The following is a 17029-nucleotide window of genomic DNA, read 5'->3' on the forward strand; positions in this document are numbered from 1 at the left end:
ACATGCATAAAGCCTATGACAACTGGTTGGTCTGGGTGACAGCATTTGTTTTTGATTGATCCACTGTATATAAATGCCTTTTAAAGGCACTCAGATCCCTTTATTAGTAGGACCTGATCCTCTCTTTACAGGAGTAAACATTAAAGCTTCATATTCAAATTTAGGGTCAGCCATGCTACCATGTTGTGCACATTGCTAAGGATCTGTCACCTGGTACTCAAAAAATATTAGATGCACCTTCTTGCTACAAATTGCAAAGGTGGATTCTGAACTTTACCAAGTTAGTCAATGGGACATGAATGGCATTGGGTGCAGTCTGAGAACTCAAAATACCTTATTTTTACTTTTTACACATGCCACCCACAGGTAACCAGCATACTTGTGTGTTTATTTGATTGACTGGTTCGCTCCTCTTGATATTCCTTCCAAAACAGACTCTTATCAAACGAACCTAAAAAGAGCTGAAACTAACTATCCCTCAGGATATCCTGTACACTGTAAAGGACAAAACAAACTTGACAAGGATTGTCAAGTTCATCTAAGAGATGGAAATGGCCTGTTTTGCATGGCTAACTCTGAAGGTATCACAATAGGAGGACAGGAAGTGCAGTAAAGAGTAAAAAAGAACTTGAATAAAAACACATATAAAAATAATGAATGACCAAAATCCCAAATGCTACAAACATGCTAAAATTTTAAAACTTAAAAACATATTTGCAGTAAAAAAAAAATTTTTGGTTAACTATTCATAAAGTGCATTTTTATTTGTTACAATTTGAGGTGCAACCTTTAGTGTGTCAAGAGATGTCCCTATATATATCTTGTTCTCCCTGACACCAGTACTTTGACCAGGAAAATTAACTATTTATACTATGAGGTCAACATTTTTTTTTTTTAGTAATCTAAAAATGATTAAAAAAAATACTAGCCCCAGGCTGTTTTTTATTAAATATAATAAAGGGTAAATCAGCAGTATCAGTAGCAATAACAAATCAGTAAATTGTTATTGATTGTCATGAATGCAATCCCCGAGGGGATCACTTCTACTACATGCTTGGTGTAATGAAGACAGCGGCACAGACACCATGATGCCATGTTCTATCCCTTTATCAGTGGAGACTGTGTACCGCTGTGAAAGAGGAAAATGTCACCACACACATCACAGGACCACCCTACAGACTTATAGGAAAGTTAAAAAAATACTATAAATAAAGTGCTACTGTAGTTTCCTTACCGACTCTCTTTATACATAGAAATAACTATACCAACTTGATCTGTCCGACCATTACACTTTACAGGTTGACTGGATATGAAAGGGTATGCCTTCATTATTATTATCTGTTCAGTCCTAATCAAGGTATAGGAAAAAAAAAAGGCACCATGAAAACAAAAACTTTTTTAATCACTAATTGTGAAATGAGATCAACTTGATACACAAAGAGAAAAAAATTAAAATAAAACACAATAATAAAACCAGAAAACTGCTCCATATAGACGTATCCTAAACGCACACAGATTGGAGATGATGGGTTTCTGGATGAAAGGGAAAAGTCTTGTGTATGTCACACAGAGCGAGGGGTACAATGTGGGAGTAGCTGCTCTACATAGCATATGAACACTGGAAATACTATGGAGATTGTGTTGTGGTAAAGCCTCTTTCCCAACAATAATTACACATTGTGTTGAATTTCCAGAACAGGATAGAAATATGACAAACCTTCCATCTTAAATCTAACCAGAGTCATCCAGAAGAGAGCTGCGTTGACCGAAGCTGTATCCTTTCTTTCCCTCTTTTGTATGGGGGAGTTAACTGTCCCATCTGCTCTTTTTCCTCTTTGGTGGATCTGGAACTGCAAAATTTTCGCTTTTCGGTTCTCTTCGAGTTTCACCATCATCTCGAGATTCCCTGCGTCCATCACTATCTCGAGAGCTCTCTCGCTTGCTTTCATAGGAACTTTCTCTTCGACTGTCTCCATAACTGTCTCTTCTGCTGTCATCCCGCTCACGGGAGCTGTCCCTCCGTCCATCGCCATCCCGCGAGCTTTCCCTTCGGCCCTCGCTGTCTCTTCTTCCATCTCCATTACGGCCTTCCCCATGTCTCCCACTGCTGGAATGTCGGTGTCCATCCCCATGGCGGTGCCCATCTCTGTCGCTATGGCGATGTCCATCCCCGTGTCTACCTTTTCCTTCACTATACTTATCGCGGTCTCTATTCCCACTTCCCTCTCTGCTGTTGTCTTTGGCACTGTACTGGCTGGATGCAGGGTAACTGGGAGCACTCATTGGTGGATATGTACCAGGAATACTGCTTAGTGTTCCACTGCTGGTAAAGCCCGGAACAGATCTAGGAGGAGGTAGGGCCAACTCCTCTGCATATAATGAACTCTGTGATGTGGTGCTGGGTACAGAGCTAAGACTACCAGCACTTGTCCACGCGCCAGAGTTGATTGTAGATGTCCCTGTTTTCTGGGAGTTTAAACTGGCAGCCACAAAATGATTTTTGTACTGAGACTGAAAATATATTGAAAAGAGCTGGAATTAATAATTTAGAAATTGTTTTGACAATTTTACACCTGAGTGTAAATGTTACAATGCTCACCTGAAATGCAGCTTTCATTGCAGCCAGTCTGTCACCCATTGCCCCGCCTGTGGGTTTGAAGGCCTCATAGTTGCTCATCACACTCCCAGCCAGGTTGCGTTCCTACAAGAGGATGAAGAAACTTACTACAAAGATCTCAGCAATGTTGTACAGCAGAATGCGAGAGGCCAGAAGAGATTTTGTTATGCCATCTGGAGATCTTTAAACCCATTAGTGGCCAATTGTTTTGGCCATGAAAAGATCTACTGGTGGTTCAGAAAATGAAGATCAATTATTGCTCACCGTATTGTCTGCTCCAAGTCCCGGACGTTCTCTATAGCCCAGACCTCCTCCACCTACATTCAGCTTCTTGCCTTTGCCAGATTTAAAACGGGACTTCCGAAACCAAGCATTCTATATATCAAAAGAAACAGAAAAATTGTTAGGTAAAGATTGTAAAAATTGTAAAGTAACTAGTCATTTGGCTGATATATTTATTTAGCCAATACTTCTCTCTAATAGGGAACACATTCCAACAGGAACACTTTACAATCCTGCAGCAAGCTTGGGTGGACCATTTCCATAATAATCACTTAGCTTGAGATGTCCAACAAGTGCCATTACATACATGCCATTACATACAAATGTCCATAAATATATTTTAAAAATGTGTGTGTCTGCCGTTACTGCTACATGAGGACAATTGACTTTCACTTTTAGAGAATAAACTTGAACAATCTCTCATACAGAGTCAGTGAGAATTACCTGCATAGCCAGGTCCAGAAGCTCCTTTGACACATATTGGTTGGCTCCTTCCAGATTTCTTACCAAGTCCCCTGCAAAATTACTGTCTTTTGGTGTTAACAGAGTATAAGCAACACCCTTTTCCCCGGCTCTGCCTGTTCGACCAATACGGTGAGTATGTGTGTCAATATCTCGTGCCACATCATAGTTGACCACAGTCTTAATTGATGGAATGTCCAGACCTCGGGCTATCAAGAAAAAAGCAATTAGTAAAGGAATACATGGTCAAGATATAAAGTCTGACAGATGGATAACAATATGTGATATTTTCAGCTGATTAGACAATATAGATAAACACGCCAACTTTATTCAAATGAATGTAGAAACAATCATATTTCATCACAGGTGGAAGCCATCTTCCTTCATTGTGGAATAGGTTAGTGTAATGCAGAAGGGAAGACTTTGCAGGCTTGGCTACCCAGAAGGTTAACTTTGGAATTCTATTTGGCAAATTATGTTTAGGTGAGGGGTTACACAGGGGTTTGGGGAAATGCTTTCAAGCAAACCTGTTACTTTGCCCTAAATGATGAAAGCAACGGGTTTATTTTTAAGGTCAACTCATAAGCTAGGATTAAGCTGGAGGTCTATTTATCATAGCAATTACCAGCAGTATACATAAATGTCCTCTATTGGAAAACTTTCTATGCTTGGTAGTTCAAAACAGAGGATTTTCCTGGCTTCAAGAGAAAGGAACTTGCATTTCTTAGGGCTTTGGAGTATGCAGAAACTATACAGGTGTGCCAAGAACAAACAGCATATATATTGAGTAGTCTAGTAATCTGTAGTCCTCACCAGCAACATCTGTGGCTACTAGAATAGGGATAGTTTTCTTCTTAAAGTCTGTAATGACTTTGTTCCTTTCACTCTGGTCCATATCTCCATGAAGAAGGCCTAGGGAATGGTCCTCTATACGAAGGTTGTTGGCCAGCTCTTCAGCATTGGCCTTTTTGGTGACAAAAACCAGGACGCTGCCTGTAGATGTGAACTCTACCAGTCTGCGGGACATCCAGCTCCACTTATCTGGACCAGATGAGAGAATCTCAACCACCTGAGTGATGTCTTCATTAGCCTGATGTGAGAAAATAAATGGGTTAAAAAAAAAAAAAAAAAAAAAAAAGAAATTCTACTGTAGAAAAAAAATGTGTTTGCTCAAACACTGCCTGTACATTTGAATGTGTCTGGACCAATCCAATATCAGCATCTCACAAGTTTCAGGGCTAAACCAACATTTACCTGTTATGCTTTACCAAATTTAAGCTTTCTTTTTTAACCCTTCTTTCACATTTGCTGTGTGTAAAAATACTATCCCATACTGGTCATTTTTACTTAAGTTCTTACTTGAAAGTCTCAAACAATGTATTTACGAAATATGCATGACTACCTTCAAAGCAAACACTGAGTAGTAAGACACAAATGCATACAAAGGCAAAGCTCACCTCTCCAATATCTCCCTGAACGATGCGAATAGGATCAATCAGAATATCTCTGGCTAATTTTTCAATCTTTTTTCTGAATGTGGCACTGAACAGTAAAGCTGTGACAAAAAAATTAAAAAAAAAAAATGGATTTAAAAACTGTGCATTTACAATACATCCTTTGTATGTTCACATTGCAAGATCTGCTTTAGAATAAATACTATGTATTCAAAACGATCCAATATATCCAACCAGCCAGAACTCTATACTACAGTAGTTGACAGTAATCTTAAAGGGGATTCGTCAGCTAGCTTGTAATGTGTAGGGCCAGTATAGTCTAAGTGTCCTGTACATAAGAATACAAAAAGGACAAAATTATGCAGTTAGGTTTTCATGCTTCTTTACTGCTTTTTAACATAAGATTTCAAAAAATTTAGGTAATAGAACTAAAGCTCGACTTTCAGCTAAAGTAATCGTATTTAAAGCTGAACTCCACATTTGTACTTCTGTACATCTAATTCTATTCTTTAATTAGCTCTGCCATATAGCACAGCACTGTAGAATAAGCCTGCGAAAAAAAACAGATACATCTAAGTACTGATAAGCTGCATTATAATAATTTTTTTGTTCTTGGGTTTAGATATAGGTTCTGAAGAAAAATAATGAATTCCCACAATGGAAGTGGTTGCAGTTACAAAAAAACATGATGTTCTCACTTCTTACTTTGTAGTGACAGTATAAAGACATCATTTATGTATTACCAATTCTTTACCCAACTTATGGCTCAAATTTCTGTCTTTATTTGAAGTACATTGAACCATCGCTTAAAAAATGCAGAAATGTTGGTTAAATGTGTCTCCAAAAGCTACCCACATATTACTTACTTTGTCTGTCCGGTCTTACATGGTTGGCGATGGATCGAACTTGGTATTCTGAAAAAAACAAAATGCATGTTTTACAAAGACAATAAACAAAGAAATGAGAAACAGGCTGTGTGGCAGAAAAAAATTGTGTTATTTATACACAAATGACACAGATTTTTAAATTTGCCCAATATATAAAAGAAACATTAAAAAGAAATTGCTATTCTAGAGGTATTACAGAAAGTCTATTCTCCAATTTTAGAAGCCCGATGACCAAAGAACAAAACCTGTCCCACTAAATATGGTTTAAAAATTATTGATCAGGTTTCCAAAACTAGGGAAGAAAGTACAGAACATTTTTCTTTTATAAACAGGCGTCTCAGACAGCTAAAAACTGAAAACATTTTGAGCTTTAACCCTTCCTTACTAACAAAAAAAAAAAAAACTTGTATGTATGTATGTATGTATATACGTATACTTTAATCAGCTAGCAAACTATAAGAATGAATATAGACTAGTAAACCTTACCGAAACCCATGTCAAACATCCGATCAGCTTCATCAAACACAAGGTAGGAGACCCGCTGCAGGTTGGTGGCTTTTTTCTTTACATGGTCAATCAGACGACCCTGAAATAAAGACATGCGTCTTGGAATGATACTGATGTGGAACTGATGTGGAATGATACCATAGAAATACTACACTTGTTCTAATGCAGCTTAGTTTAGGTAATTAGGAAATCAAAGTTTTATTTTTATTAAAGTCTCCCCAACAATTGCAGCCCACAAATGACAGATATTGTGTATATAAAAAAACATTGGATAGTTTTCATAACAGCATGAAGCCTTAATTAATGCCACCATTTATTTAGTTTCTGTTTTATAAGCCACTATAAGGCACCACTGATGTATGGTGGGACTTACTGGAGTGCAGACCACAATCTCTGCCCCTTCCTGCAAAGCCTTGGCCTGTTCCCACATGCTGCCACCTCCATACACAGCCACAGAACGCAGGTTATAGGCCTTTCCAAACCGTTTACATTCACTGTGAATCTAAAACAGACAATAAGCAAGGTAAATATAAATTATCAATGAGTTGTCATTTAAAAAGTCAGAAATTTCCCATTAAGATTTGAAATTAATATAAATGTCCATCCAAGGGGTTATATTGTCTACACAAAGGAGTACCAAAAAAACATAAAACCAATGGTTCACCATAAACAAATCTTACTGGAACTACAGTACCTGCTGGCACAATTCTCTTGTTGGACAAACGATGACTGCGATGGGGCCATCTCCTGGCTGTAGCTCCTTCTGGTCCATAATATGCACCAGCATTGGCCAGATAAAAGCAGCCGTCTTACCACTTCCAGTTTTGGCAATGCCAATCAGGTCACGTCCACTAAGTGCCACTGGAACACCCTGCAGAAGGAAACAAGTGCAAAGGAAGATGAATTTGTTGCCATCAGTTTCAGTTTTCATGCCATTACTTTCTGCTCCATTACCAGACTGAATTATAGGAGAACAAAGACAATGTGACTGAAAATCTGGCAATGAGTGGGAACCATAAATAGTCCCAGACCCTCCCATTATGACCAAGTAAGCCAATGTCCCTTTTATATACTTTCTCCTTGTTATTTCCCCTGTCCCAAACAGGCAATACCAGACAAAATCTAAGTTTTAAATTTGGCTCATTAAAAGGTCAGAACCATGCTCGGGTTTTTACTTTTACTGTACCAGTTCAGTATTTTCACTTGCTGTCCCAGAGACAAAAATGAGAGAGAAAATATGTTGCTGTATTTTTCTATTTCAGGCCTCTATATTTAATCATCCTATAGTACACACTGCTACATATCCATGAACAATTTTAGATAACCCCCAGGACTGTACTAATCAAGCTGTAGACCGAAAAAATGAATTTTTGTACTGCATTCTTGTTTACTTTTGTCGTCCTCTGTTTTGTACACATTACACATCAAAATCTTAGTAAAACGCATTTTAAAGAAAGGGTACTGCTAGGCTCACCTGGCACTGGATGGGTGTTGGCTGAGTGTATTCAGACTTCCTAATCTGGTGCATGAGCTGTTCATCAAATCCAAAGTGAGCAAAGCTGCTGGCTGGACGTGGCGGAGCAGCTCCAGAGACCTGCATTTACCCAGAGGAAATGTTTACACCTTACAGAAAAAAAAAAAACACACACACATTCTCTATAACTCTTATACTTACTCGCAAGTTCAGCTTGTGTCTGAGCTCCACAACTTGCTGGGGAGGCAGGGCAGTGATCTCCTCATGTTCTTCATAGAAGTTCTTCTCAAATGGTGAATACTCTATCTGCAAAGACAAGAAAAACATTCGTAGGTCAAGAAGTCTAAGGAACGTCTCTGGACTAAAAGCAGAGTGGGAAATTATGTTCTTACCTCGGAATGATCTATAGGGGGTAGAGGATCAATAACCCGCTTGGTTGTGCTGGCGATGGGGTTCCCATCACTATCATACTCAAGGTTGTCCTCTTCTTCCTCAGGGATAAGACCAGCAGTTGGATTCTCAGCCATGTACCTAAAGTACGCTTCCTGTAAGTTAAAAGAAAAAAAAGAAAAGAATTACCAAAATAGGAGAGCAGACAAACTCTAAAATCAAACTAATTGTAATCCCACCCAAAATGAATATTTAGCAAATTCCCGGGGAGATGAAAAACTTTGAAGGGTAATTCCAGGAGCTTAAGAGAAATCTTTACAGCAGAGTCCCTATAGCAAATGAATCTGAGGTGATGCTCTAACCCTTTTCCACTCATTTTAAAAAAGTTTTAAAAAATTTGCTGGAAAAACAATAAAAGTACTTTCTACAGTCAGGTAGAAAAAAAAACCCACACGTCTCCTGCCCCACCTACATTGGTCAGATAGGTACCCCATTCAAAATGAATTCCCTCCAAGAACCGATCGGCCCACGCTGAGACAAACAAACAACATTGCTAATTACAAATCGGGCAATCTCTCTGAACTTCCATTTTCCAATCGATGCCTAAAGTTCCTACCTGATGCTTTAATCAAGAATCCAGCCGACTGTTAGAGTTAATTTTACATACATTTCCACATATGAGTCACAGACGGTAACGGTTATCCAATTCAGACTACGAATATACCAATCTACCTCATATTACCTATTACTTATGTACGGAACCACTTCTGGCTGGACACACCAAAATCAATACAACCAACAACATCTGGTATCAGAGTTCTAGATACATTTTTATAGCAGGCCTACAACTAGAGGCCATCACTAAGTTACTCCAACATCTTCGATTAGAACATCCAAATTTTTTTTCAATTTGAGTAAAAAATTTTTACTCAAAGTCTTCATTTTACCCTTTCTTTACACTTTTGAATATTAGCTGATGTTCACTACACCCCCACTTGGTCAAAGGTGTCAGTAATCTCACAAAGAGACCCAATCCCCTGAGGAGGCCCCTATGGGGCAAAACGCGTTGGGAGTTCTGAGATACTCTACAGAACAATGTCTATATGAGATACTATTTTGACCTGTTTTTCATCACTTTGTATGCTTAATTTTGTCACCACCACTAGCATAGACGGTCTATGTTAGCGTTAGGGTCACGGTTCTCAACTTTACAAATAAAACTAGAAACGTTTTCGTTGACACATTCATGCCTACTAAAGTGTGTCTTTTTCCTTGAAATTCCCCTCCTTCACCCTTCTTTATATCCCTCAAAGAACATATTTTTGGGCTTTGAAGAATTCGACAGCAATGTGCATCTCTCCACTGTGATTCATTTATTGCTTCAAACCAATATCTTGGCATTTTAACATGCTTGTGCTGCAATATTTGGAAGACTGTTTTGTAGACAAACCTGTAGTTTGTCCTAAGATGCTTTCTGAACATCAGACAGTACATTTAACAATTATCAAAATCCACAGCAAAACAATCCACCTACAGACTGACTTGCACCATTGTTTCTATCGAGATGATCACATTTATTGGTTGATCTAAGAACTTGCAAGCAAATTGTGCACCACTCTGTCATAAAACAAAACTATTTTGGATAAAACATAAACTACAAACTTACCTGATCATCTTCTTCCTCAATGTCGTCCCTGATACCCCTGCAAGAAACAAGAGAAAAAACAAACTTCCCTGCACTCAGTCCACATACCCAGACTTGTAACAGCCTATGTGTTCGGTACAATGTTTATACAGTGGTATAATAATGTAGGGCAGAATTGTGTGTGCCAGTGGTAAATCTGGAAAAGTCTTAGCCAAACCATACACACAGCAGAGGGAGGAGATCTCTGCAGCTATCTAGTGTCCCAAAAGGGCATGCATATGTGAACCTGCAGCTCTCTAGTCTCATCAGAACTAGAATGACATGCCTGCTCTTGCAGCTCACAAGAAAGCTACAGGCCACCTATCTGAAGTGAATTGCTGCCTGCGTTCATAGTACATGTGCCAAGCACAGTAAACAGTTATGTGCATGCATGCTTGGATGTGGTAGCCTGAGCTGAATATAATCCGTTATGGATTTGCAATTTGGGGAAGATACAAAAAATGCTCTCTGAATAACCAACCAGAGAATAAGTAACATTTGGCTAGTTTGATGTTAACAAATATTTTAGATTTGGGAAGATGGGGATTGGTTAATCATTTACAATAATTTTAAATCTGTGTTACAGAAAACTTTGTTTCTGCAGCTGAGTTCAAAGCTCCACCTAACTGCTTCATCAGTTAAAGAAAACTTTCTAAAAACAGTGCTCTCTAAATTTAAATGGCTTCCAGAAGCTGGGAGGGTTTGTAAACTTGAGAATTAGGGCAGTTGGTTATCTGCACATCACTAGGAGTCAATAACAGTCATGCATTGCATAGACCCAGCTAAATCCTAACTACGGTTTGCATGGACCTAGATCTTTTTTTTCCCTAATCAAGGACAGCTACAGTTTGTATAGACATGTTTTTATCACCACGACTTAAACGACTTTGTTCCCGATTCAGACTTGTTATCTAAACCAGACTGTACAGTGCTCTGTACATCCTATTAACTGCATTAAAATTTTGCATACTTGATAGCGATATGAGGAATTTCTCCCGCCAGAAGACACTAAATGACTAACCAATCCTAAAATATCAGCTTTGGGTTGTTGAATAAAAACAGCATCAGGGATACCACACCAGTCATGTCAAAAGAATTATTGCTGGCCTGGCCTGTTTGTGTATTCAGGATTGGTATACCACCAATTTTCCATACCTAGCGTTTTTCTTCTCCTTGTCCCGTTCCTCCAGCTTCCTCAAGTCTTGGGCAGCCTGATCCTAGGAATAAAGTACAGATGTTTGTAATTCTGAGGAAAGCTATACTAGATCTTACCACAATAACATCATAGGAACTTATAAAAGCTAGCAGAGTTAAGTACTGCTTAATAAGCTTCTATACCCACTTTAGTACCAACATCCAATATCAGTAACCATATCAACCATATCAAGAGATTATGAATAATGACTCATGGGGGTCCAATCTAAGGTTATTAGCGGTGTACCCCAGGGTTCAGTGTTGGGACCTTTACTGTTTAACTTCTTTATAAATGATATAGAGGATTGAAAGTACCATTTCTGAGTTTACAGATGACACCAATTTATGTAATGGAATTAGGTCCATACAGGATGTCTATAATCTACAAGCAGACCTGCGTGTATTGTTTTATTGGGCAGTGATTTGATATATGTAGATGTTGTATGTAAATTTTGTACATGATGTCAATAAAGCATATATATGTAGTTTTTACCGAAGTGTTGACACCAAGCAAATATCCGATTGCCTCATCAAGTAGGGTATTTTTTTCCCGTTGGAGAACATTGAACCATGCTTTATGAGGGTTTTTCGCTTTCCACCAGCTCACCTATGTCTCTATGGTTTTTGTATGGAATATGTTTATTTACCTAGTGGTTGAACTTGATGGAGTTTTTTTCCCTCACCAGAGTGATCCTTACAGTTTTGTGAAGCAATAGTTTGACTTTAAATAGATGTTGTTAACAAAAACTTCAAAAATATTTTTTCATAAAAAAAATGAGCAAGATATTTAAACAGATAGCAGTTGTCTGTAAATGGAAGTCTGTGTGCTAGAGATGTCCTGGAAATGGTACATAACGGTAAATGAGGTCTAATATATCCTAAACATGGCATATATGAAGCTCACCTCAACCTCTGCCATAAATGCCTCGAGTGGGTCTTCCTCACTGTCAGACTCGGCCGCCTTTGATAACATCTGCTGTCTGGTTGGGGAGTTCTCCGCTGGAATGTATGGAAGGTCCATATTTGTGGAATCTTCTTCTTCATCGTCAAAGTATCTACAGGTACAGACATCACAGATCAGAGTGGGATCAACTAAAGAATTAGTATTATTAGTATTATTATCTCAGTGACATATCTGGCATGGGACCAAAGCCATGGTTGTTCTTGTCCCTGAAACTTTCCAAGTCATTGACCCAGAACAAGCATACGCCCCTGATCTGACTGTTCAGCTTTAAAGCATCCAAGAAAGAATTGTTCTTTAGGATAAAGGGCTCTTTTTATAAAGCAGGGAATCAGACATTCCCTCTTCGGAATCTTCCAGGTCAATGCACTCCAATATCAGTAATTGATTACCACAAATGAATGTTTGATTCCTTGTTTTATAAATAGAGCCACAGAGTTACCAGGGCTCTTACATGCTGCATCATAAGAAGAAAAATGACTGTTACTGGCTGCAGGAGGCAGCATAAACATTTCCTTATTTTTAGCCCTTAGAGTAGAACTCCAGACTGAACTTTATAGCAGAGGGTTTAACCTTCTGACATTTTTTTGCTGTTTTGGTTCTCATTACATTGACAATTATGCAAAGAGAGTGATAGGAAAAATGTAACTTCTATTGCCACCCAATCCCAAAAAATGTTGCCCCTTACGCATTCTCTTCATCAAAGTTAGCCCTCTTGGATCCAATCTTATAGAAGGAAGGAAGCTGTGAACTGTTGGCTCCGAAGCCAGAAGTAGATCCGCCGAAAGCGCTATGGGACGTCTGTGGCAGTTTTGGCTCCTCCTTTCTCCCCGCAGAGATGGCGAAGCCTCCAAATCCAAAGCCGCGCTTCCCGCTTGGGCCCCCTTTATTCCAATTCATGATCGCACTACAAAGAGAAAAGTTTCTTTTTATTAGTATTTTATTCCACACAAGCAGTACAAAGGCATGTCAGCAAGCAATAAAAAATTAATATTCTGAAACAAGTATAAAGCAATAAATGGCATGTGACCTGGACATGTCTCTCATGACTAGAATAATGTTAGATGAAAGCAAATTATTATACAAATATAATGGAAACTAGTTTTTATTCTGCACTAAATTTCCTGCCCTAAGCAGTCTCTTATCAAGTGTTGCAAAACGATATTGTTACTATTATTAATAATAAACTGGATATTTATAGCGCCAACATATTATGCGGCGCTATATCACCCAGAATGCCTTGTACATTAAAGCCCCATGGTGCACTCTGCTCCTCTGTAAATTGGAGATCCCTTCAAACCTTGAGCAGTAATTACACATCATCCTCCACAACTGCCCCACAAATCCATCTGTCTGTTTTTGAGTGGTTACAGATAGGTTGGGTCATAATAAAAAGGCCAGCAATGGCCCCTGTATTTGTTAAAAAGGCCAGCAATGGCCCCAACTGTTCAGTAACTACCCAAAAACAGCCAGGTGGTTACTGAAAAATGCCAGGTGGTGCACTCGGCCAAAAGGGGCTGAGGAGACCACTGAAAGACAGGGACAATGGAGAAATATAAAAAAAAGGGGGATAACTGAGAGCTGACCGCGTTATAGGGGTTACTGTATGATATGGCAACCAAGAACAGAGGTTTTAAAAACATACAGAATATTTATGCTCCGTAAAGCACAGGGTACAAGGACAATAGGGTGGTCATGCATAACAAAACCATAATTTCATGCAAGGTAACTGGCTGATTCCATCAATTATTATTACACAATATTTATATAGCGGTATCATAGTACACAACGCTGTACAAAGTCCATACTCATGTCACTAGCTGTCCCTGAAAGAAGCTCACAATCTAATGTCCCTACCATAGTTATATGTCTTTAATACAGTTAATACAGGAGGGTAGACAATAAACCTTACTGCATGTTTTTGTAATGTGGGAGGAAACCCATGCAAACACAGAGAGAACATGCAAACTCCATGCAAATAGTGTCCTGGTCGAGATTCCAACCTGGGACCTAGGGCTGCACAAGCCAGAACACTTACCTCTGAGCCATCGTGCTGCCTTTATAAATCATTTATCGGAAAAGAAAATATTTGGATCTGATCAAATTTACCTAATGCAATTTTTTTCTTTGGTGCAATCAATACCTGTTTAGTTAAAGCGTACCTAAACTCAGAAATTTCATTTGACATAAAAGGGTAAACAACCCTTTTATGTAAGGTAAAGATTCTGTTTGTTTAGGTTATTTTTAAATGCAACACCCTTTTATATAAAAAAAAAAAAAAAAAAGTGTGCAGCACTGCTCCAAATACCGATCACAAATAAATAGGAGGGCAAAGCCTCCCGGGATACCTAGGTTACGCATCCCTGGAGGCTCTTGCTCAGGCATGCGCAGAAGCAGCCTTTTTGTGAAAGGAGAAACATTTGCCAATTTCACACATGCGCAGTGAGATTGGCAAGAATTTTTCCCAACCTACATCACCCAATCTCGAGCCTGGGTCAGGTGATGTAGGAAGAACCAGGAAAAGGCAAAGATGGCGGCGCCCGGAGCGGATACCGGGATTACATGAGACCCGATGGAAGACACTTCCGGGCCGAGTTACTGCTCTGTGGGATTGAATGTAAGTAATTTTTTTTTTGTTTTAGACAGTTTTGAGTTTAGTTGCTCTTTTAAGCAGAAGTAGCGGAAAAAAGCCCTGGGCGCCGCCACCTTTGCCCTCCTTCCACCTTCTGCCTACAAAACCTGATCTCACACTGCCCAGGCACAAGATCAGGTCACATAACCTGAAATGGGGGGGGTTATGAAGAAAAGCTGTATCTGCGCATGCCAGAGCAGCTAAAGCCTCCTGGGATGCATGACGTATGTTTCCCAGGAGGCTCTGCAACCCCATTCTGTTTTTAGTGCTGCTGTGATAAAAATATAAGGGGAGGGGTCTTATCCTTTTTTTTTTTTTTTCGGTCTTCTTGCTCCGTCACCCAATCTTACACTGCGCAGGTGCGAGATCAGGTGACGCAGCCACTGTGAACAGGGAAAATCTCACTTTACATCACTTTCCCCTAGGAGAGAAAATGGTCCTTCTGCACATGCCTGAGATAAGGGCATGCTCAGAAGGAGCAGCCAGAGACTCCCAGGATGCGTGACGTAGTCTCTGCTGCGGCGGTCAAGATTTAAAGGAGCGGTGCTGCGCCTCATTTTTTTTTTTTTTTTTTAAAAACACCAACATTTTTACCTTACATAGAAGGATTGTCTACCCTTCAATGTAAGGTAAAAATGTTGACTGGAGGAGTTTAGAAGATTTTGGCTTAAATGTGATCCAAAGCTGCTCACTACTAGCGATGGCCGGATAGTCCTATTCATCCATCTTTTTCTGTCTCCTAAAACCCTCACTACTTGCCATCACTCCATATCTCCCCTCCTATTGTGTGTTACTTCCCCCACCTCTTAATTTGTAAGCTCTTCGGGGCAGGGTCCCCTCTTATGTCACTGTATCAGTCTGTCATTTGTACCCCCTATTTAATGTACAGCGTTGCGTAATATGTTGGCGCTATATAAATCCTGTTTAATAAGATTGATCCCACTGTGATGTATTTTGTATTCTCTACATAGACCTTGCTGGCTGCTGATGGTCACCCGGTAAGTGAAAGCTCTTAACGCCCAGCAATCTCCCCGGTCCCTTTTACTGGGCGCACCGCCCGGTATTTTTTAGTAACCACCCGCCTGTTTTTGGCTGATTACTGAAAAGTTGGGTCATATCACAGGGCCTAAAATAAAGAATCTGTAGTAAACACTCCCAACCCAAATATTTCCAGAAGGAAGAATCCTACATTTGTAATACAAATATTGCCATTGTTGTTCTCTATTACTGGAAATGAGAATGAGAATGGAATGAGGCCTAGCTGTTATTATTCAATGCTTTCAGTACTTTTTGAGTCCTCAGCCTTCACTGGCTGCATGGCTGTTTTAGGTTGTTAAATACAGCAGGCAGAAATGGCTGTCCTCTTTAGTGTCTCTATAAATACAGTGATATGGCCCTCCCCAGACACTCCCCGTTACACAAAACACCCCACTCGGGTCACAGAATACACAACTAACCCCTCACCCACCGCTTTTCCCCCGCCCGTCACCTCTCCGCCACACACACCGGAGCTATGCGCCGCCTGCATACGTCACTAAGCAGCGACAGTCGCGTCCTTAAGACGTCACTTCCAGACTTCGCTCTGCGAGTGTCTTCCCGTCAGCAGCCATTTTGTTGTAGACTCCCATTTAGAAACAATGGTACGTGCCTCCGACAAAATGGAGGACGCCCAAACAGCTGTGTCTCTGTTGTACAATAATAAACAGCAGTGAAAATAACACAGTGACTCTTTATATCATTATATTTCTCTTTCCCAGTTATCATTTCTTAACCTTGCTTCACCTGGAACTGGTGGCTGATGTATGGTGTCTGGTGCACTGAATATGAAATCCCCAGCAAGGGTCAACGCAGGAAAATTCATATTTGTTAATATAACATTGGAAATTTGGATACATAACTTATTTTATTTCCTTTAACATATTTGTACTTCTTTCTGCGATACAGGCAAATCAGAGCTGGTGAAAGGGGCTGATGGAGTGCTGTGCATTGCTTCCTGATAATGAGACGGCCTGGTAATGCCCACATGTTGTCGTCATTATTATTACATAGTACTTTTATAGCGCCAACGTATTACGCAGCGCTGTACAAATTCCATAGAAATGTCACTAGCTGTCCTTCAAAGGGGCTCACAGTCTAATGTCCCTACCATAGTCATATGTCTTTAGTAGTCTAGGGTCAGTTATATGGGAAAGGCAATTAACCTAACTGCATGTTTTTGGGATGTGGGAGGAAACCAGAGTACCTGGAGGACTCACACAAGCACAGGGAGAACCTGCAAACTCCATGCAGATAGTGTCCTGGCCGAGATTTGAACCTGTAACCCAGCGCTGCAAAGGCCAGCTGCTGCCCAAATCATGCCAAGGAAGCCCTGCATAGACTTCTACTAATTCGAGTTATTGGTAACTCAGACATCTCTGCTACCATAGCCAAGTGACAGCGCTGTCCTATGTACTGGGTCAGATGATTCCTATACCAAGTATTTGTT

At 39.8% G+C, this 17029-nt stretch overlaps 1 protein-coding gene across 3 annotated transcripts; it reads right to left on the reverse strand.

Moving 5' to 3' along the window:
• Window positions 1-1381: 1381 nt before the first annotated feature.
• DDX42 (DEAD-box helicase 42) lies at window positions 1382-16185 on the reverse strand. 3 transcript variants are annotated; one of them, XM_072414552.1, is made up of 18 exons: window positions 16051-16185; window positions 12601-12819; window positions 11856-12006; window positions 10913-10974; window positions 9740-9776; window positions 8076-8228; window positions 7885-7989; window positions 7684-7803; window positions 6904-7080; window positions 6583-6711; window positions 6189-6288; window positions 5682-5729; window positions 4819-4916; window positions 4175-4451; window positions 3344-3570; window positions 2882-2992; window positions 2600-2701; window positions 1382-2511 (listed from the first exon to the last, which is right to left on the reverse strand). In XM_072414552.1, the coding sequence occupies exons 2-18, from the start codon at window positions 12810-12812 to the stop codon at window positions 1807-1809; spliced, it is 2814 nt and encodes a 937-aa protein (XP_072270653.1). In that variant the 5' UTR covers window positions 12813-12819; window positions 16051-16185; the 3' UTR covers window positions 1382-1806. The 3 variants fall into 3 exon arrangements, with proteins under 3 accessions (XP_072270653.1, XP_072270652.1, XP_072270654.1); XM_072414551.1 differs by having other exon boundaries at window positions 16013-16114; XM_072414553.1 differs by lacking the exons at window positions 9740-9776; window positions 12601-12819; window positions 16051-16185 and having other exon boundaries at window positions 11856-11904.
• Between the last annotated feature and the right edge of the window lie 844 nt (window positions 16186-17029).

This window comes from Pyxicephalus adspersus, chromosome 6 (genome assembly GCF_032062135.1).
Source record: "Pyxicephalus adspersus chromosome 6, UCB_Pads_2.0, whole genome shotgun sequence".
Lineage (NCBI taxonomy): Eukaryota > Metazoa > Chordata > Amphibia > Anura > Pyxicephalidae > Pyxicephalus > Pyxicephalus adspersus.

Excerpts from the sequence above, each read along its gene's own strand:
- DDX42 (XM_072414552.1), bottom strand. The coding sequence starts at position 12,812 with ATGAATTGGAATAAAGGGGGCCCAAGCGGGAAGCGCGGCTTTGGATTT. Across the intron at positions 10,975-11,855 it reads CATTTATGGCAGAGGTTGAG|GATCAGGCTGCCCAAGACTT; the intron begins GTGAGCTTCATA and ends CTTTATTCCTAG. Across the intron at positions 2,512-2,599 it reads CAATGAAAGCTGCATTTCAG|TCTCAGTACAAAAATCATTT; the intron begins GTGAGCATTGTA and ends ATATATTTTCAG.